The sequence below is a fragment of the Tauraco erythrolophus genome, chromosome 24 (genome assembly GCF_009769465.1).
Source record: "Tauraco erythrolophus isolate bTauEry1 chromosome 24, bTauEry1.pri, whole genome shotgun sequence".
Taxonomy (NCBI): domain Eukaryota; kingdom Metazoa; phylum Chordata; class Aves; order Musophagiformes; family Musophagidae; genus Tauraco; species Tauraco erythrolophus.
In genome coordinates, this window is record NC_141488.1 from 7,575,344 (window position 1) to 7,595,716 (window position 20,373).

The 20,373-nt window shown below is 62.7% G+C and overlaps 2 protein-coding genes across 5 annotated transcripts; one reads left to right on the top strand and one right to left on the bottom strand.

The window, feature by feature from the left end:
- Window positions 1-5,944: 5,944 nt before the first annotated feature.
- On the bottom strand, window positions 5,945-12,026 carry TRAPPC3 (trafficking protein particle complex subunit 3). Of its 4 annotated transcripts, XM_086626172.1 has the most exons (6): window positions 11,967-12,026; window positions 10,349-10,396; window positions 9,145-9,242; window positions 8,820-8,919; window positions 8,372-8,554; window positions 5,945-7,672 (listed from the first exon to the last, which is right to left on the bottom strand). In XM_086626172.1, exons 1-6 carry the CDS (start codon window positions 12,006-12,008, stop codon window positions 7,553-7,555), a joined length of 591 nt encoding a protein of 196 aa, XP_086482298.1. In that variant the 5' UTR covers window positions 12,009-12,026; the 3' UTR covers window positions 5,945-7,552. The 4 variants fall into 4 exon arrangements, with proteins under 4 accessions (XP_086482298.1, XP_086482300.1, XP_086482299.1 ...); XM_086626174.1 differs by lacking the exon at window positions 10,349-10,396; XM_086626173.1 differs by lacking the exon at window positions 10,349-10,396 and having other exon boundaries at window positions 8,820-8,943.
- A 149-nt stretch (window positions 12,027-12,175) lies between these two features.
- On the top strand, window positions 12,176-18,656 carry LOC147527135 (uncharacterized). The gene is made up of 15 exons (XM_086625909.1): window positions 12,176-12,634; window positions 13,556-13,696; window positions 14,210-15,204; window positions 15,305-15,464; window positions 15,619-15,789; window positions 15,857-15,948; window positions 16,040-16,197; window positions 16,278-16,381; window positions 16,474-16,698; window positions 16,854-16,939; window positions 17,109-17,245; window positions 17,391-17,480; window positions 17,703-17,911; window positions 18,045-18,251; window positions 18,369-18,656. Exons 1-15 carry the CDS (start codon window positions 12,176-12,178, stop codon window positions 18,654-18,656), a joined length of 3,522 nt encoding a protein of 1,173 aa, XP_086482035.1.
- The last annotated feature ends 1,717 nt before the right edge of the window (window positions 18,657-20,373 follow it).

Sequence of the window (20,373 nt, forward strand, 5' to 3'; positions counted from 1 at the left end):
CCAGCAGCAGCTGTGCTGACCGGGGGCACCTGGCACAGGGGGGTGAGGGGCTGCCCCCACCTGCCAGTGCCATCGCCCCAGATCCAGCCTGGCTGTTGGCACGGGGCTCACATGGTACCTGGCGGGGATGCTCCCGGCATCCGCTGCGTTCCTCCTGCTCCTCTCCCATCACCTGGAGGAAGGTCCCAGTCCTGTCCCCACTCCCCTCCTCGCCTCCGCTCTCGGCCGAGCACCCGCGGGCCGGTGGCTGTGCTCTCCCTCCCCTCTGCTGCCCACCAAACCGAGGAAGTCGCAACCGCAGAGCTCTTGAAAGCATTTTTTTGGTGGAGACCACCGGTACTGAGAGATTAAAATTGCTGTTGTTTCTTCCATTACTCAGCTTTCCTGAATTATGGGGTGTAATACTCGGGGAGTGGGAATAATTAGGGGAGAACAATGGCAGGCTTGAAGGCTTAAATGTGCCTGTGTGGTACTCCCAGCCAGTCCAGCCTGCTGTCACATTTCTCTGGGCCTCTGTTTTCCACAGCCTGTGCCAAGCCCTTTCCACTACGGGTACCCGTTCCTCAGCTTCCTCATTCCTCACTCTCCGCTCCCCAGCCTGGCTGCCCCGGTTAACGCTCTGCTCCCCAGCTCCCAGCCAGCTGACACCCATGGCACGGCTCCCTGCACCCTGCCTGGCTGGGATGCTGGAGCCCGGGGATGCAGGAGGGTAGGGCAGGGGGATGCTGGAGCCCGGGGTAAGGGGATGCTGGAACCTGGGGCAGCCCCCATTGCCTCTTTGCTCCCTCCGGGCTCCTCTGCACCGGGCAGGCAGAGGTCCTGCCAGGTCGTTTCGGTGCTCCGTGCTCGAGGAAGCCACTGGGTTTCTCCCCTCCATGGGGGATGTCCCCGTGGCTCCTTGGTTGCATCTTGCTCAAGTGCCTTCCCAGCAATGGCTGGCTGCTGCGGGACCTGGGGGACCATAGCGGCCGGCGAGTTTGGGCAGGAGGCCATGCCAACGGCTCCAGGGCAGACGCTGGCTCCAGCCGGGGCATGGGGGCGGCTGCGGGGAGCTCCCTGCCCAGCAGTGGGACAGGGATGTGGAGCCACAGCCTTGGGTAGAGCCAGCCCCGTGCCCGGCAACATCTCGCTGAGCTCTCGGATGTCAGCACTGGTGCTAATTAAAACAAAATCAATATTTTCTTTTTTTTTTTTTTGAAAAAGAGGCATCGTTCTGGCTAGTGCTTTCCCCGAATGAGCTCCCGTATCTCTGCCACCTGCACGTGATGGGCAGGGAGAAGCCAACGGGATCCTGGGGCTGGCATGAAAGTCTGGGGCTTGGCCTCACTTGGGGAGGCGATTGGGTTTAAATTTTCAAATCATTATGCTCCTCTCTATTAACTGCTTGGAAGCCTTGACCACAGCTCGTTCCCGGGCATCTGGTTTGGTCCTACTCGTGGCAAACCGCTCGCTGTGGTGGGAAGGGGATGGGGTCGGGGATGGGCTGTGTCCTGGGGGGCTCCTACCCTGCCCCGGTTGGTGCCATCTGTGCTGCCACTGTGCCGGCAGTGGCAGGGCTGGCGTGGGCACTGGCAGTGCCAGGCTCCGCAGGGCTCAGCGAAGGTCACCCCAGGCAGCGGGACCGAGGGGGGCTGAGGAGCTGAGCGGGACAGGACGCTGCACTTTGAACCGCTGGAGGAAAGATTTAATGTAGAAAGTAGCAGCTTGTGGGGGCGGCTGAGCAGGGGCTGGGCTGCCCGGGGGGAGGAGGAGAGCTCCAGCACCGCGTCCGTAAGCCCAGGTCAGCCTGAGCGCCACGGGGATGGGCTCTCAGCGATGCTCAGATGGGTGTCTCAGGGTTAGACGCCCTTCGAAAAACCGGCTCGGGGAAACGCAGCCCACTTCGGCAGCTCCCTCCCTTGGCAGCCACAATTAAAACTATTTTAAAAGAAAACAAACGCTTCTCATCAAAACGCCTGTCTGTTCCTGGCCCGCGGCTGAAGGTCTCGTCACGGGCCAAGGCTCCTCAACAACAAGTTTCCCAAGCCACCTCCGGGCAAATCCACCCGAGCTGGGCTCTCGGAGTTTCGGTTGCATTTGGTAATCGTCCCTTGGAAATTTTGCACCTTTTGTGGGAATTTGAAAAGGCTGGACTGGTGCTGCCCTGCTCTCCCCAGGGTCTTTGGTTTTGGGGTGTCAGCAAGCTTACGGCTTCGGTGTTTATTGTGCAAAACGGCTGCACGGGCCGTACCCCGTCCCGCGGGTTTCACCCCACTCCTGCCCCGTTCCGGCTGGAGCGTGGCGCCGCGGAGCGCCGTGTCCCTGTGCGCTTCCGGAGGGGAGCGGTGCTGCTGCCGGCTGTGGGGTCAGTTATTGGGGTTTAGTTGCGTGGAGCGGAACGAGGAACTGAGAGTGGTGGAACCGCAGGAGAAAGACGGAGAGGATGGACCTTGGCCGAATGCCCAGTGGGAGGCGGCTGGACCATCCCACGGCCGGGAGAGCACCGGCATCCTGGCGAGGTCGCAGGAACGATGGCGCAGCTCGGCCAGTGCCAGTCTGTTCTCCTGCGAGTGCCGTGCCATCGCCCAGGGCCGTCCCTTCCCACCACAGCTTGGCACGAGCTGCCGCTGCCTACGCCACTGCGTACGGAAACAAAGCAGAGCGCGGTGACGCGGGAGCACGGAACCGACTGCGCGCGGGGAAAGGGGACACCGAGACAAACGGGGTCCCCGCACGTGCTGCCGGTGCCAGTGTGTGCCAGAGTCATTTCTCACTGCGTTTCCGTTCGCCCAACACTTTAACTGGCGCCTTCGCTGCGGCGTTGACTTTCAAAGGGCTGGAGCAGCTCCGCAGCTGGGCAGAGTGTGGGAGGAGGGTGCCTGTCCTGCTTAGGAAACGCAGAACAATAAAAGAGGAACAATGGAGCTTCCTTCCCTTCACCCGAAATACCCAACGCCACCAAAACGTGGCAGAGCTCCGAGCCGCTCTGCCGGGGCAGCTCTTGTGTGCCCTGGCCCACGGGGAGCTGCAGAAACCTCCTCCTCCTCCTCTTCCTTGGCCCTGGCAAGGGATGCTGCAGAAGGGTGGGTGCCAAGGAGCATTGCTGCCCTGACCCCCCGCTGCTGCTGGTGGGCATTCCCGGCTTTGGAAGCCGTCTTTGGGCCAGGGCAGCACTTTTGCAGGCTTGGGGAAGGGTTTTGCAGGCTGCCCAGGTTGGCCAAACGTGCTTTGCAGCTGGCACAGGGACCTGGAAAGGTTTATAAAAGCAACCACGTACCCAAACTTGTCAGGCAGAGAGCGTGTTCATGTGGTGCCAAGTGTGGCGAGGGGCTCAGCCGGGCTGGCTGGAGTGCGGAGTCCCGGGTGGGGATGGATCCGTGCGCCGGCCGGGACCTGCACCCTGAGTGTTCTCTCACCTGGCCCTGGTGCTGCCAGCGGGTTTTTAATGCATGGCTGCAGCGGGCGCTTGGGGCTGTGGGGCTGGAGCACCCTGAGGGGCTCGAGGGGGCTGTTTGTTGAGCTGTGGGCAGGTGGTGCCAGCCCATCCCTGCCGGCACGGCCCGCACCTCAGCTGCTCAGAGCCACGGGCACCGTGCCAGCCCTGTCGAGGAGCTGCCGTCCCCGGCACACAAGCCCTCGCGTGGCCCCAGTGAGCACCCAGCACCCCGGCCAAGCACATCTGGCTGAAAGCTGTGGGAGCTGCCCTGGCAATGAGGACACCAGTCCGGAAACACTTCCCTTCCGGAGAGATTCCCGTGTACCGTCCAGGCTCCTCTCCTGGCACCATCCTTTCCCCATCAACGGGTGCTGGGCCATGGGTTCTGCAAAGGGCCGGTGCCCGGCGCTGCTGCCCACCCCTGGTGTAGGCAGCAGGAGTGGGGCTGGGAGCTCTGCTTCCCGCCAGTGAGGAGAGAAGGGTCCAGGTGGGATGAGGGTGCTGTTGGCACGAGGCGCTGTGGAGCATGGCTGGGCTCACCGCCGGCTCCGCCACCCCATACCGCGTGATCAGAGCAGGTGGCAGCTAACAGCCCTCACCGGCTGCCTGTGGCAGGTGGGCACCGCCCCGGGCACCCTGGGAGCTGCAGCCAGGTTGTCCCTGCGCTGGGGAGGTGAACTGGGTTAAACCCTTGGGCTGGACCCTGGTAAGTCACACGCTGGGACTTCGGCTCCTGCCAGTGTGCACAGTCAGGACACCAGCCAAAGTCCCACTCACCCATGGGAGGAAACGGTGCTGCCGGAGGGCAGGGGCTGGAAAAGCTCCTTCCACCCTCCGCGGGCACTGCCTCAACTAAAGCTCTTGCAACCCATCGCTCTGGGAGCCTGGGATGGGGCTGGGACCCGGGCTCTGGGTGATGCAGAGTCCATCTGCTGCTGTCTCGGGGTGGTCAGAGTGGCCCAGCGTGGGCAGGCAGGGGCCGGGCATGGCGGGGGGGCTCGCCCTGTGCGCCGCCGTCCTGCAGCATCGCTCTCCGGCAGCGCTGCCGCCCCGTGTCCCACGTCCCCCTCCTCGACTCGTCGCTATTGTCATCTCTAATTCACGCGGAGACTGGAGAGGCTGAAAGTCGCTTCTTTTCCTGCCAGGTTAAATCGCTCCCCAGGAATGTCTATTATTCCCACAAGTCAACTTTCCCCTTCGTGGTATGTGTCCAGGGGTCAGGCCTGGCACTACATGAAAGCGGCGGGTATTCAATAACCTAGAGCCGGGGAAAGGCTTTAGTCCAACTCCAGCCATGTTCAGGGTTTTATTGATGCAGCATGCCTTTCCCCATTTGTTTCCTATAAACAGCACATGGTAATATTTAGTAGGTTTCAAACGAGCTTTTTGCATATTCTCCCTTGTCTACAGTGAGCTACTCGGTAGTAGACACTTTTAATTTACTTAATGCAGTTTTTGCTTTTTGTTCTTCCAGAGGGTCTGGACTGGTTTTGACCCAGTCGCCCGAGCAAATTACTGCACAACTCCGTGATTCCCAGGGGGCTGGCGGCGGGAGCCCAGGACCCACTGTTCCTGGGGGGTGAGCGCGTTCCGTTGCTTGCTGAAGGATGGAAAAGGACCCGGCACGAGCTCGCCATTGTAAAGTAACCCCCTTTAGCTGTGCCATCCACAAGGGCACAGGCCCCCCCTCTCCCCAGCCCCCCTCGGACACAATCCCCAGGGGCAGCCGCTGCCCGGAGGCTGCCTCAGGACCCGGGATGCGTTGGGGCTGTGTGGGGCTGCCAAAGCCCGGCTCCTGCTGCCGCCCGGGCAGGCGACGCGTGACGCTCGCCAGCTCCAGCCAGAGAGGAAAAGCCACTTTATGGCAAAAGCCGTGGCTTCCCCATCCTCAGGGCTGGCAGTGGCCAGGGTGCAGCCCTGGGGGTGCTCAGTGCCCGGGGCTGAGCGAGGCTGCAGGGTGCTCCCCCCGAGCAGGGGGGATGCCCACTGCCACGCCGTGGGGCAGCTCCCTTACGCCGCAGGCTCCTGGGGAGCGTTTACACCCTTTATAGGAGCAAGAGAGACGCGAATTCCTGCCTGGAGAGCCAGCACTTCCCGTTCCTCGCCTGTGTGCTCCTGGCCATGGCACCACGTGGCTGACAACAGTCGAGGGGCAGCCCCAGCACTGAGCTGGCACAGGGGGGCACAGATGCCCCCCAAGGTGCTTTTTTGCTGCTATGAATGGCCGCAGGCAGCCCGTCTCAGCTCTCCCTGCAGCAGAATGCCTCGGGCCGGCGAGTCCCAGCAGAAAAGGGCTGCTCCTCCAGCAAGCAAACACGCACTGTCTGGTTTCCCAGCGCTGCCCATCAGCCCCCGTGTCCCACCCCTGCCACAATCCCTCTGTGCTCTGAAGAGTGGCATCGGCAGCCAGGCATTCTTAGTTGGGCACTGCTGTCACCCTGCCAGCCCCCTTCAGACGCCGCCCCACACCAGCACCCGCGGCACCAAGAAAAAAAGCAAGAGGAAGCCAAAGAGTTGACATCAAGATTCTTTTAATGCAATTGCTTTTAAAATGCAGCCCTAAAATGACTTATGACGGTCAACGATGAGAAACAACGGATCTTCTTCATCTCTGCAACACCAGCAGGCGGCACCTCCGCCACCAAAACACACCAGCCACCGCTGCTGCTGCTCAATGTCATCCTTCCACCGCTTTTGCAGGACTCACTGCCCCGTCCCGGGACACGCATCCCACCGGGCAGCCAAACCCTGCCACCAAAGGGACTCATTTGGGCAAAAAGAGGACAGGGTGCGCCATCCAGCATCCAGATGGCCCAATGTTCGTCCGGAGAACCTAAACGAACGGCAGCACAAGCGGCAGCGTTCTTGCTCGCTCACCTTGCACTCAGGCACAAACCCACCACGGTATCTGAGCCGCCAGCTCCCGTGGAAGCGAGTCAGCGCTATCAACTCGACGCTCCTAATTATCCCTGTGGATCTGCACCTTCATGCTATGCAAAGTGATTTGAGAACTGCATGCCTGACCGCGTTTTCTGGCTGAACAGGATGGCAGAGGACGCTGATTTCCCCACATCTTGCTTTTAAACACCACTTTGTGTATTTATTTCACAGAGCAGCAGGTGCTGCAGACTGCCAGAGCTGGCCGATTTAGGTAACGTGGGAAATTGTGTTGTAGCCTGAACATCTGTGAGAACACAGCCCAGCACCACCTCCGCCCGCGCAGCGCTCCTACACCGCAACGGGAGCACAGGCTCTACTTGCCGAAATGCATTTCACACCTCCCAGGCCTTAAGTTTTGGTTTTCATTCCGTGGACTTGCCTCGCTGTCCCTGGGCCGTGCACTGGAGAATGCTGATGGCATTTCAGCCTCTTTCCTCTTCTCCACCAAAAATATTCTCTGCTGCTCCACCGCAGGTAAATGCTCCTCCCTTTCCAAGAGGGAGTCGTGAGATGCTGGGGAAAAGAAACTGCAGAAAGGCCACAGGAACCTCCTGCACCTGCCAGTGCCACGTGATGCCACTGCCCTCTGAGAAAAGGAGCCTCCCTGAACGGGTGCCAGCACCCAAACCTCTCCCACGTCACCCCTTGGTATCAAGCTTGCATCTTGCTAGCAATTCCAGAATTAAATGCAGTAAGCCAGTTTGCTCTACAGAAATACTACGCACTTATCTCCAAATGGATTTTAAACACTTTTTAAGGACAGCATTTAACAGGAAATCAGTGGGCTCTCACAGTTTGGTCTCCAGTTCTGGTAATAAAACATGGATTCAGATTTGCAGAGTGGAGCTCTTCTGGAGTTTCAGCAGTAGTTCTCGCCCAACCAAACGTCACAATTAGAAACTGAGCGTAGAAAGAGTCCCCAGGGGAATAGGAAAAAGACATCACCTTATGAAAAAGCTTCAGAATGAACCTGTGAAATAAACAGCAACCAGACAACTGTCTTCTACAGAAGATGGAAGTAACAGTAGAAGAATATAATTACATCTTAAATAGTCCGTGAGTCAGTCTGAATGCACAGGGGCACTACATCCCTACAGATCTGTGATGAAAGCACTACATCCCTACGGATCTGTGATGAAAGCTAATGGGCAACACCAGCTGGTCCCCTCCAGTCCCAAAGGGAGACTGGGCTGCGATTCACTCTTCACCAGCTGGAAGATTGTCTTCAATCCGCCTGATGAACTTCATTCTTATTTCTGTGACGCTGTCACCCTTCAGTGTGTCCTGGACAAATTTTACATCTACGGCCATCTGAACCTGGGTGATGGTAGAGGAAACAGAGGAGCTGTTATCTCCCTTGTCACAGCAGCTTCTCTAGGAACCACCTGACCGTGAAGCACCAGTTTAAGGACTCTGAGGGCACGACATACAAGGCAGAGCTCTAGGGAAGCACTCATGATTTTCCAGTATCATATTCTCCTTGTACACTGTGGCCTACATGGTGGACAGCAGGCACCTTACCTCTGCAAAAATACCTCCTGCAGCATAACCAGGACTCCCTGCAGAGATCAGAGCCCAACTAACCCTACAGCTCAGGGTTACACATCCTGCTGCTCCGTGTATGTTCTTCAAAAATTTCAGCAGAGCAAGATAATCAAGCCTAAATACAGACTTCTACATTTGAGACACAGCTGTTCTCTTGTTCCAGCAAACTCCCAAGTAGGGCTCAATAGCAGTTACAAGGCGAGGATTTTGAAGCCTTGTAAAAATTCAGGGAGATACTGGTGCCTGTACTTGGCTCATAAGATGAAGGGGCTCGGGCAGCACCTCTGGGACTCGCAGCTGCCGTAGGCAACGGCAGCCCAGCATGCCTGTAGCTCTGCTCTTCTCCTGGGAATGAATTTCTCAAGTGCAAAGCAAACACGTAAGTCACAAACACAGACCAGACATTGAAGTATCTCCTGATGCCTTGGTTATTCACACACCTATCTCACTGGAAAAGAGATGTTGGCTCACCATTTCCAGGGCACCTCGCAGCACTCCACACAGCAGGTTGGAATAGATGAGAGATGAGTGGTTGTCAGGGAGCTCAACAAAGTCCACCAAGGGGTTATTTTCCAAGATCAGGGAGAACTCATCGCCTCCAGGACTCCAGTTGGTGATGCTCGGAGTGATGCCCAGGTACATTTTAAACGCTATCTGTTGTGTCAAACAGAGTATGGACAAGAATGCGCCCCATGAAGCAACAGCACAGCTTTGATCTTCCTAAGATTACTAAAGGGTTTTGAAAACACTGCTCCTTTCTCCCAGTTCCCACCAGTCAGCAGTAGTCAGGGATCTAATTCTCTCTTTTTCCTCCCCAATATCTCAGTCAAACTCTCAGAACAGGCTTGTGAGTAGCAAATACTCCATCCTCACATGCAGAACCATGACAAACCTGATAGAGCTGCGCTTTGACCATTACCTTTGCAATAACATCCGCAGTTTCACGGAAATCATGGCACCTTCCGACATTGGACCGGGCCAGGAAGTCCTCTATTAGCCGAACACCGATGTTGTAACCCCTGTGAATGTACCCAGGAGCAACAGTTATTGAGTGGGAACAGTGTAGCTTTAGAAAGACCGTCAACTTTTATAAAACAAGACAGTGGAAGAAGGAAAATTAACTCAGAAATACCAGTATTAAATAAAATTCGGTCTGCCAGGCTTCTATTCTTAGTGCAGCACACAGACGTGCCAGACTGTGAGCCCGAACTGCCCCAAGGCTCCCCTGCAGCAGATCCACTTACATTTTGTCAAGCTGCTTGTTGACGTCCTCGTCGTTCTCGTAGTCCTTGCACAGCTGGGTGACCAGGGCGCCGTACGTCAGCGTGAAGAGCTCCGAGTTCTAGAGAGAGGCAGAAGGGATTTAGCACAAGCCAAAGAGAAAAGTGACTGAGCACTGCTGCGTCTGTGTCCAGCGCTGCTTCCGTTGGCCCGGAGAGGGGGAACAGAAACCTGCTGTCTCAAAGGAATTTGCTGCTTAATAGGGAGAGATCCCAGTTCATATTTTGGCAAAGCAACTTCAGTTTCCTTGGAAAGAGAAATACTCTTTGATGAGGAACGACTGAGCACGCACTTTCTCTCCCTCTCCCCACACACACACAGCAATTCCCATTACGGCGTCCCGGAGCTGACCTGAAGAGGTGAGCCAGGAGCTGCTCACACTCCGTAGCTGTTCTTAGCAAGTCTCAGCTGCCAGTTAGCATCTCTCTGCTTCAACACAACCCCAGACAACTGGGATGACACCTCCAGGTCATTTCTGTGCCACTGACCACCTGCTAAACGTGCTGCTGCCAGGGACCACTGCGCCAGGGGTGCAGACTGGCTCAAACTGCGGCTGTTCTCCGTGTTTCCTGTACGCGCTGCAAACGGGCAACACTCGCTGGGCTCCATTTCTGGTCCTTTCAACAGGACAAAAACCACTCGCCCATTCACAGATTTACTGCATTCTGCTACCAAGAAAAAAACAATGCTCATCTGGTCCCTAGGAAGTTATCTAGGCACATAATTTGTTTCGTACACTAAAATCAACTCCTCAGACCCAGAAGAGGAAGAGCGAGGATGATTTCAGGTCAGGTCAGCAGATCTGTGTCGTGCGCATCTGCTTTCTGTGCCTGGCTGGGATCAAAGTTACTCGGGCTTTCTTTGCACAGATGCCAGATTTGTAGAACACAGAAAGGGAGGAGGTCTTCTCTCCCAGCCACCACCATCACCATCCTCAACCCGAAGTAACTGCCAAAGTGTGTTTTCCTGGGAGCCACTCAGCCAGACCAGTGACTACACCGTCATTAAAGGCTGCAAAACAAAAAGCTACGGTAGGTTTTAGCTTTCCACAGAACCTGATGGAAGTGTTTTCAGGAAATACACCATCGTAATTTATTTCTGCTTTCAATTGCAGCATTCAGGAACGTTACAGAGAATCTAATCTCAGATTAAAAGCCTATCACCTACCATGAGGTGCATAGATGCAGAAGGTGAAATGAATGGCAAGTACCAATACTACAGAATGAAAGCAGCAGGCAGGCAGGAAGGGAAAAGAGACAAACAACATCAGAGTTAAGTGACAGCACTGATCCACTTCATTCTGAACCAGATTACACAAAGCCAAGACAAACAGGAGGAGGAATCGCTCCCAAACAGCCAACATTCAACTAACAGAAACTGAGCTTGCCAGCAGACACAGGGAATTCCACCTCGTCATTGTGATTCATGAGGCCGACAGCAGTCGGTGGCCAACAGGCTTTAGCAGGTGAAAAGAAACAGTCAGGCTCCTTGGTTCTTTTGCCCAATTTTACATCTAAAGAATTTACACATTCTTTGGGTATTTTACTTACTACCATCTCGGAAAGACAAAGGTTGCACGAGTTCACCTCGCTCAAGAGGGGAAGACAAGGCGGAAATCTCCTTCAGCTCCACTGGCAGCGTCAGACATTTGGCAGAGAATTTAGCCAGCATGCAAAGCAGGTTACGCTATTTCGAAGGATTTCAGTAATTTTAGTCAAGACAGGGCTTGGCAGCTGGAGAGTAGGGGGTGAATGGATGGAGGGAATCCAGCTGTTCCCAGTCCAGGATGCTGTCATCTACTGTGCAAAGCCACGCAGCCGTCACCTACTGTTACCAGCCCCGAAGTGTGCAAACCAGTGCCGGCCACAGTCATCGCCTGGGACGCTGTCAGTCAGGTCACTGCAGACTGTTGTAACAAAGCAAACTTCTACATTCATATTTGGAAACGAATTCTCCATTTTCGGTCAATCTAATGGAATCGAAGTGCCCAACACTTTTCCAGTGTTTATGTTTTCTTGTTGCAGACTGGCGTACAGTCTCGATACCACACAAAGTTCTGGGGCTGCAAACCCATCGGAATCCCGACGGAGTGACACAATTCCTTGTACCAAAACCACTGCCTGGCCTCCGCTGAGCCGGACCCAGCCCGGCGCCGTGGCCAAAGAGGGGGAAACCCCAGATTTTTATTTATTACGTGCTTTCCAATACTGACATTGCATCAGAAATTGACCGATTCGATCTGTTTTGACCCAGAATTAGATCTCAGCTCTGCAGTTTTGTTCCGTGTCCCGTTCGCTCCTCGCGCCGCCGGACCGGTAACACGGACCGGGGTCAGAGGAGAGAAAGGCGAGAACAGCGTCGGCTCTGACCGCGAATCTCCGTAACCAGGAGCGTCCCGCTCCCGTCCGGCCTCATCCCGGCACGCGGCAGTGGGCTGCCCGGCTCCCCGCGGTGTGGGGGACGGGAGCTCCCGTTAGGCACCGCCGCCGGTACCGGACACGTCAGGGCTCCGTTCAAAGCTCCCGCCGTGCGGGTCGCTCCGCGCCCCGGGCCCCGGGGGCGGGATGGAAGGGCGGAGGGAGGGGGCAGGTCCCGCCGAGCCCTCCCCGCCAACCGGGGACGGGCAGCGCGGCCCAGCGGCAGGCGGGCAGAGCCGGGCTCCGCCGCGGGCCTCGACCGGACAGCCGGGCTGGGCCTCCGCCACCCCCGCCCCGGGCCCGCGCCCCGCGGGCGGGCGGCGCGGGGGCGCTCCGGGGCGCGCTCGGTGCCGCGGCCCCGCCGTTACCATTTTCTTGCTCTCGGTGCCGCGGCCGGCCTGGCGCGACATCCTGCCCGGCCCGCTGCGCTCCCGGCCCGGCCCGGCCGCCTCCCGCTCCGCTCCGCTCCGCGCCGCGCGGCACGACGGGACTCGCAGTCCGCGCCGCGCTGCCGCCCCCGCCGCCCCCGCGCCGCGAAACTACGCGCCCCAGAGTGCAACGCGCTCGCACTGCGCGCATGCGCAGCGGCGGGCGGAGGCGCGCCCTGTTTCACGTGACGAAGAGGCGCCTACGAATCACGGCGTGCGGGGCGGGTCACCTGACCCGGGGTGGGCGGGGCGAGGGGCCGCGCGTGCGCCGCCAGGGGGCGCCTCCGCCCGCCGAGAGCGGCGTTTCCGCCGGCCCCGGGGCGCTGCGGGCGGCCCCGGCCCCGGCCCCGCGCGTCTGCGGGAGCGGGTGGCCCCTGCCCGGCCGGGGAGCGCTCCCTGCGACCGTTCCGGCGGGAAGGCGGGACGGCGGCCGTCGCTGCGCCGCCTGCAGCAGCGCCCGCGGGGTCCCGGCAGCACCGGGGGGGCCCGGCAGCACCGGGATCGGCAGCGAGCGGCTTTGCTGGCTGAGCAGCTCCTCACGGAAAGGGCCGTTGTCAGAGCAAGGGCCTGCCCGGGAGAAGGGCTCCCTTCCCGGCGTGCCCGGGCCGGTGCATCCTGTGCCCGGCCCCGGTGTCTCGGCAGGAGCTGGTTCCCGGGGCAAAGGCAGCCGGTGTCGCCGGGGCGAACCCCGGGCGGGCAGGGCAGGGTCAGGCCAGCTCGGAGCCCCGGGGTGGGAACGGGCACCACTTGGCACAGGGTCTCCACACCTCACGCCTGTGAGAACCAGACGCGGCAGCGGACGGGGTTGTCGCAGAAACCAGCCCGGCTCGAGGCTCCATGAAACCGTGTGAACGTTTACTGGAACAACCGAGCTTCCCCCGGCCTTCCCCAGCCGGTGCAGCCGTGGGAGCACCCGTCCCTGCTCCCGGATGGGCGCTGCCTGGCAGCGGGTTATTCGGGTATGTCTGTGTTGCAGACGCGTCACTGAGCGAGTGCCAACTGCTGCCCCGTGCCCAAGGGTGGCTCGAGCTGGGCAGTGCAGTGGAGGCTGCGTGCCGGGTGGGAGGATGTGTTGTGGGCGCAGAGGAAGCCGTTAGTGGGACACCCACCCCCCCCTACCCGCCAGCTGCTCAGGAACCCAGCAACTGGGCGATGGCTCCCTGTCACCGCCGAGCAGCAGTGCTGGGAGCGCTGGGGCCGACCCGCTGGCATTGCCTTACATGGCTACGTTCCCGGGACGGTGCAGGCTGCGCTCGCTCGGCTGCGGGCGGGCTGTGAGCCCCTGGGCCTGATACCAGCTCTTGGCACGGTCGATTCGGGCGGGGAGAACCACCAGCGTTGCCTCCATCCCTAGCAGGAGCAGAACACAGTGCCAGAGAGGCTGAGATGTCTGTGCTGCCCGTCTCCCAGCCCGGAAGCGCAGGGGAGCAGCCCGTGAGCTGGCTCCCCTCCTGCTCCCAATCCCATCCCAGCACCAGCGGGCAAACGGCTGTTTCATGCTCTCCTGCCACGCTGGGTGCACCTCCCAGCTGGAGAACTGCATCCAGGGGAGCCCAAAGGCGGGGGCAATGCAGATCCCGGGGCACGCGGTGCGCAACCCCATGATGCTGGAGGTGGGCACGAGCCTCCTGAGCCAGGTGGCCACCAAGCTCACCCACACTCAGACACAGGTCTCCATGGGCGCTGGTGCCGAGCCAAACCGCGACTGTCACCGTGCTGCTTGCCTTGTGGGCACGGCCGTTTGAGAAAGCCGCAGAGCAAACATCGCCGTGTGCCGGGGAGCTGCCCGAGCCGCACGTGCCACTCCAGGTCATGCAGTGCCAGCCCTCGCTGGCTGGCGAGTCACCTGGCCGGGCCGCAGCCCTGCCGCCACACTCACACCAAAGCCACCACCCAGCCCCGCGCTGTGTCCCCAGGCTGGCACGGCTGGGAGGACCAGCAGCCTCGGCCCGCGGGCACCACAAGTGCAACCACGGCCACCGCAGCGGCTCCCGTGCGCAGGTGGCCACTGCAGGTACCGTGTCCCCGGTCACCGCATGGGTCTCTGGCAGCGTCCCACCGTGCTGAGCTGGCCGGGCACTGGAGGGGCACACAGGGGACCTGCACTGGCATCACACTCCGTGGCTCTCGTTAAAGCACAACGTGCTGGCGAAGGCCCTTCCCCTCGTTGCCCCGGGTCCCAGCTCTGCCACAGGAGCAGCGGTGGGGCAACTTCTGCCTCGCAGCCCCGAGCAGGGGCCGTGCCCTGCCAGCCCTGCCAGCCCTGCCAGCCCCGCTGCAGCCGGGCCGCCCCCGGGAGCCGGTTTGGCGGCGCCGGGCGGCTCTGCCGGTTCCTGCTCGCCGGCGTGCCCGCGCCGGGAGGTGCTCGGAGGCGGGAGTGGGAACCACGGGAAGCCACGGGACAGGAGCCCGGGCCCGGCTGCACGTTGCATGGCGCTCCGGTGCCGCTGGCCGGGCCTCGCCACCCCCCGAACACAGATCCCGGTACACGGGCCCCCGCGCCGGCTCTGTCGGGGGAGGCGGCTGAGGCTCGTCCGGCGCCGCCGCCTCCTGACGCCTCCCCGGGCAGCGGGGAGCGCGGCCAGGTCCGGCAGTGCCCCCGGGGCCGGCAGTGCCCCGGGACCCCCTGCCCCGTGATCCTCCGTCCCGTCCCGCCCCGCCCCGCCCCGTCCGGCGGGCGGAGGGCCGAGCCGCAGCGCGCCCCGCCCCGCTGCGCCCATCCCCGTGGCCTCTGGGCGCCGGGAACGGGACGGGCTGATCCCAGGAACCGAGCCGTGCCGTACCGAGCCATGCCGCGCCGAGCCGGCCCTCTGCCCTCCCGCCGGAGCACGGCGGCCCCGGGAGCGGCCGTGGCGGGGCTGGCGGGGCTCCGGGCCGCCGCCGTGCTGCTGTGCGCGGTGCTGGGCGCCGGGCCGGGGCGGGCGCAGCCCTTCCCCTTCCAGGACCCGGCGCTGCCCTGGCACCGCCGCCTCGACGACCTGCTGGGCCGGCTGAGCCCCGCCGAGCTGGTGCTGCAGGTGGCGAGGGGGGGCTCGCTGTGGAACGGCCCCGCGCCCCCCATCCCGCGGCTGGGCATCGCGCCCTACAACTGGAACACAGAGTGTCTGCGGGGCGACGCGGAGGCGCCCGGCTGGGCCACGGCTTTTCCCCAGGCACTGGGGCTCGCCGCCGCCTTCAGGTACCGGCACTGGTGATGGGGTGCCCGGGATGCACCGGGAACGGGACCCTGCGGGATGGGGCCCCCCTCGTCCCCTGACACTCCCACGCTCCCGCCGCAGCCCGGAGCTCATTTACCGGGTGGCCAATGCCACCGCCACCGAGGTGAGAGCCAAACACAACGACTTCGTCGCCGCCGGCCGCTACGGTGACCACACGGGACTCAGCTGCTTCAGCCCTGTCCTCAACATCATGAGGCACCCGCTGTGGGGCAGGAACCAGGTGCCAGCGTCGGGAAGAGGGTGACCCTGGGCCGGGATCAGCCCGCACAGGGCCGTGGCTGACCAGCTGGAGGGTGGCCACAGCTCCCCAGGGTGCTGGCTGCAGGGGCGCGGGTCTGGGTGTGCCAGCAGTGACCCGCTTGTGCCCCGGCCAGGAGACCTACGGGGAGGACCCGTTCCTGAGCGGGGAGCTGGCCCGCAGCTTCGTGCAGGGGCTGCAGGGCCAGCACCCCCGCTACGTCAAGGCCAGCGCGGGCTGCAAGCACCTCAGTGTGCACGGGGGCCCCGAGAACATCCCTGTCTCCAGGTTCAGCTTCGACGCCAAGGTGAGCGCGGTGGGGCCGCAGGATGGCAGGTGGCCCCCCGGGCGCTGACCCCTCTGTGCTGTGGCAGGTGCTGGAGCGGGACTGGCGCACCACCTTCCTGCCCCAGTTCCAGGCGTGCGTGCGCGCCGGCTCCTACAGCTTCATGTGCAGCTACAACAGGTACCAAGCGCGGCGGGGGCTGTGCGAGAGGGGCTGCTGGCGGGCTGGCTGGTGCCCGGCTGGCCAGGCTGCCCCATCCCCTCTCCGACAGGATCAATGGTGTTCCCGCCTGTGCCAACAAGAAGCTGCTGACGGACATCCTGCGTGGTGAGTGGGGGTTCGAGGGCTACGTGGTGAGCGACGAGGGGGCCCTGGAGCTCATCATGCTGGGGCACCACTACACGCGCACCTTCCTGGAGACGGCAGTCGGTGAGCTTGTGGGACGGGCGTGGGTTCCCCGGGCACCACGGAGCTGTGATGGGTGGTTTCCCTTCTCTCTGACACGGCAGCCTCGATGAACGCTGGCTGCAACCTGGAGCTCTCCGGCCTCAAGAGGAACAACGTCTTCATGCACATCTCTCAGGCTCTGGCCATGGGCAACATCACGCTGCAGGTGAGCAGAGAGACGGGGCCGGGGGTGCAGGCAGGGGGCCGGGGGTGCCCCTGCCAAGCACAACCGAGGTTTTGGTGTTGGGATCTTCGCAGATGCTTCGCGACCGGGTCCGGCCCCTTTTCTACACGCGGATGCGGCTGGGGGAGTTCGACCCCCCGGCCATGAACCCCTACAGCACCCTGGACCTGAGCGCCGTGCAGAGCCCCGAGCACCGCAACCTCTCGCTGGAAGCTGCTGTTAAGAGCTTCGTGCTGCTGAAGAACGTGCGGGGGACGCTGCCCCTCCAGGCCCGGGACCTGCCTGGCAAGCGCCTTGCCGTGAGCGCCGTGCACGGAGGCGGGCAGGGGGACATGGTGACCCAGGGGCTGCTGACTCTGTAACCCGGGCACGCAGGTGTCCCCTTCTTTAGAAAGCCACAGGCTGCGTGGCACAGGGAAGCTGGTGTCCACCCTCACCCCTCTGCCCTCTGCAGGTGGTGGGTCCCTTCGCCGACAACCCTCGGGTGCTGTTCGGGGACTACGCACCGGTGCCAGAGCCGCGGTACATCTACACTCCCCGGTGAGACAGCACGGTGCTGCCGTCCGTCCCCTGGTCCTGGGCACTGCCTGGGGCTGCTGCTGGAGCCACTCGACCCTTTGCTGGGGGCTGGGGCAAGGAGGGGCATCCCCAAGGTGCCTCAGTCCTGTGGCACAGCAGCCCCCGTGCCCTCTGCTCTTCCCTGGTGTAGGAGAGGGTTGGAGATGCTGCTGGCCAACGTCAGTTTTGCAGCAGGCTGCCGCGAGCCACAGTGCCAGCAGTACTCGCGGGCAGAGGTGGCAGCTGTGGTAGGGGCAGCTGACGTGGTGGTGGTCTGCCTGGGGACAGGTAGGTAGGAACGGGGAGGGCACTGGGTGGGCACTGCCTGGGGACGGAGAGTGCCCCCCGAGGAACGGGTCCCCATCGCCCCCCGAGGCGGTCAGTGCCCCAGGTGGGGGGTAAGGGGCTGTCCCTTGGCTGTCCCCATGTGCAGGGACGGATGTGGAGACGGAGGCAAAGGACCGGAGGGATCTGTCCCTGCCAGGCCACCAGCTGGAGCTGCTGCAGGACGCCGTGCAGGCGGGTAGGGGCTCTGCAGGGCTTGGCTCCTCTCTGGGGCAGCGCACTGGCACCTGGGGACTGGCTGCTGTCCCAGGGGTCAGGGCCAGCCCAGAGCGGGTGGGGATGGGCTGGGGCACAGGCAGGGCGACCACAACCCCCCAAGGCATTCCCCGTCCATGGGGCACCCTGGAGACGTCCAAGCAGCGCTGGCACGGGGCTCTTGGTGACAGCCATCTCCCTGCAGCCGCCGGGCGCCCCGTCATCCTGCTGCTGTTCAACGCGGGGCCCCTGGACGTGAGCTGGGCGCAAGCGCACGAGGGTGTGGGGGCCATCCTGGCATGCTTCTTCCCTGCCCAGGCCACCGGCCTCGCCATCACCAGGGTCCTGCTGGGTGAGGTAGGGGCGAACCCAGCTGGCAGGCTGCCGGCCACGTGGCCTGCGGGCATGCACCAGGTAAGGCTGGGGCAACCGGTGGCGCTCATGGCCCTTCCCTGCCTCGGGTGCCGGGAGAGCTGCGGGATGCAGGGCTGATGCTTGACCGTGCCCGCCCGGCCCTGCCCTGCTCCACTGGCCTTGTGTGCTGCAGGTGCCACCGATGGAGAACTACACCATGGAGGGGCGGACGTACCGGTACTACGGGCAGGAGGCCCCGCTCTACCCCTTTGGGTATGGGCTGTCCTACACCACCTTCCACTACCGGGACCTGGTGCTCAGTCCCCTGGTGCTGCCCATCTGTGCCAACCTCTCTGTGTCTGTGGTGCTGGAGAACACAGGGCAGCGGGATGGCGAAGAGGTGAGCGCAGCCACGCCACACCGATGCGGCCGTGGGGGTATGGATGCAGCTGGGGTCCCTCTGCCAGTGGGGCAGCTGGGGGGTCCCGTTGGCTCTGACTCCCGTCCCTCCGGGCAGGTGGTGCAGCTGTACCTGCGGTGGGAGCAGTCGTCTGTGCCAGTGCCTCACTGGCAGCTGGTGGCTTTCCGCCGCGTGGCTGTGCCGGCTGGCCGGGAGACCAAGCTGCTCTTCCAGGTGGCAGCCGAGCAGCGCGCCGTCTGGGCGCAGGACTGGCGCCTCGAGCCTGGCACCTTCACCCTCTTCGCCGGAGGGCAGCAGCCGGGCCAGCAGACACGGGCACCCTCGGAGGTGCTGAGCGCGCGGTTCAGCGTCGCGGGCACAGCCCAGCCTCTGCGCGGGTGCTAGAGGTGGGAGCGGCCGCAGGGCTGGGGAGCCCGGGGTGCTGGCAGAGGGAAGGGGCACGCGGTGACCACTCATGCCAGGAGCACGGTGGTCTGCCTTGCAATAAAGTGCTGCTCCGCGGCGGCTGTGTGCATCCTCCCCTCCCGTGCCCCGGCACAGGGCTGGGTGCCTCCCTGCAGCAGGACAGCAGTGCTGCTGCCCTGCCCGGGGCTTTCACCCTCCTCCTCCTCCTCCTCCATGTCCCGCAGCCCCACACCCTGCCCGTGCCCCACACCGGCTGTGGGGCAGTGGCCACCCAGGCCCACGTGTGCCCCAGCCGCCGCACGCCTGTGCCTCCCACTCTATTTATAGCTGCCGGGGCCACTCAAGCGCGTTCCCTGTGCCGTGCCGAGGGGGTGGGGAACCGGCAGCGTTGCCTTCATCCCCACCCTGGGGGGCTCAGGAGGGCAGGGGCTGGCCCCTCTCCTGCCCAGGCAGGATCTGTCCCCAGGAGGGTGGCAGCCGTGCAGGCAGCCGGCGGTGCCAGCACGGCGAGGAGTGGGCAGGATCCTGGCTGCGCCGGGGCGCAGAGATGCTGCAGTGGGAGCAGCCAAGCCCTGCACTGGCCAGAGGGATGGATCCAGCCCTACGGCAGCGCGGGTGCTGTGGGGCAGGAATGGGGCAGGGGTCCAGTAGTGATGCTGGCGGGTAGCCAGAGCTGGGCAGGAGCTCCTCGGGACGGCGTTGGAGGGCTGGGATCTCCTTCAGCCCTGGGGCCGGAGGCCAAGGTGGGGCTGGTGGGGAACGTGTGGGGCTGCCCAGGCGTGACACCATGACATCAGGGCACTAATTACAGATGCGGTCTGGGATAATTACTGAGCAGGCGAGGGCTGCGGCAGGGCAGGGCAGGGCTCAGCCCAGCCCTGGCCCATTTGTCACCTGCACCCACAGGGGATTGTCCTGCAGCCGTGGGGCTTTGCGGCCAGCCACGATGTCGGCCCCGTGGCAAGGTGTTCAGGGGCTGGTGGCTGCCCCGGCACGTTGCTGGTGACAGGCTGTCACCAGAGCGGCAGGATGCAGGGACAGACTCTTGCCCTCGGATTCCTTCTGGGTCTCTGCCCCATAGCCTAGTGCGGGTCAGCTGGAGCATTTTGGGGGCAGGGGTTCAGATCGGCCCTTGTGGGACCCTGAAAGCACCCCACACAGAGCAGAACGGTGGGAGCAGTGTGGGGTGGGGGCAAAGTCCTGGGGCCAGAGGAGGGAGGGGTGGGGAGCGGGGTGGGAGCGGGTGGGATGGGGTGTCCGGTGCGGTACTTTGCCCGGAGGTGCCGGTGGGCTTTGTTTGCCGTCCTCATCCCTGTTTGCACCCAACCTCCCGCAGCGTCGGCTCGTGCTGGCGGGGCAGTGGCCGAGCCGCGGCTGTAATTGTCCTTTGATTTTGGGGTGCTCGGCACCCCGTTGGCTCCCGGCAGGCAGCATCAGGGCGAGGCGCTGGGCACACTGCAGGGGCTCGAGCCATGGCCAGGCAACAGCCCCCTGGGTGCAGCCCCCTCCCCAGGCCAGCCCGAGGGAGCCTGGCAGTGTGGCACCCCACGCCGCGGGGCTGAGGAGCACGGGGAGCTCTGGGGCACGCAGCTGCTGGGGCGGGCGGGTGCTCGTCATGAGCTCATCGGATTTTCCATCCGCGCAAGGAGGGCGGCTGTTCCCAGCACTGCAGGAACGGGGGGGCTGGACACAGGAA

What these genes read in the sequence shown, in the direction of transcription:
- TRAPPC3 (XM_086626172.1), bottom strand. Translation starts at nt 12,008, where the DNA reads ATGTCGCGCCAGGCCGGCCGCGGCACCGAGAGCAAGAAAATG. An exon ending in GCACCGAGAGCAAGAAAATG is followed by an intron (nt 10,397 to 11,966) that starts GTAACGGCGGGG and finishes TTCATTCTGTAG; the next exon opens with TATTGGTACTTGCCATTCAT. An exon ending in AACAAGCAGCTTGACAAAAT is followed by an intron (nt 8,920 to 9,144) that starts GTAAGTGGATCT and finishes GTACATTCACAG; the next exon opens with GGGTTACAACATCGGTGTTC.
- LOC147527135 (XM_086625909.1), top strand. Translation starts at nt 12,176, where the DNA reads ATGCGCAGCGGCGGGCGGAGGCGCGCCCTGTTTCACGTGACGAAGAGG. An exon ending in GGGCTCGCCGCCGCCTTCAG is followed by an intron (nt 15,205 to 15,304) that starts GTACCGGCACTG and finishes CTCCCGCCGCAG; the next exon opens with CCCGGAGCTCATTTACCGGG. An exon ending in CGCTGTGGGGCAGGAACCAG is followed by an intron (nt 15,465 to 15,618) that starts GTGCCAGCGTCG and finishes TGCCCCGGCCAG; the next exon opens with GAGACCTACGGGGAGGACCC.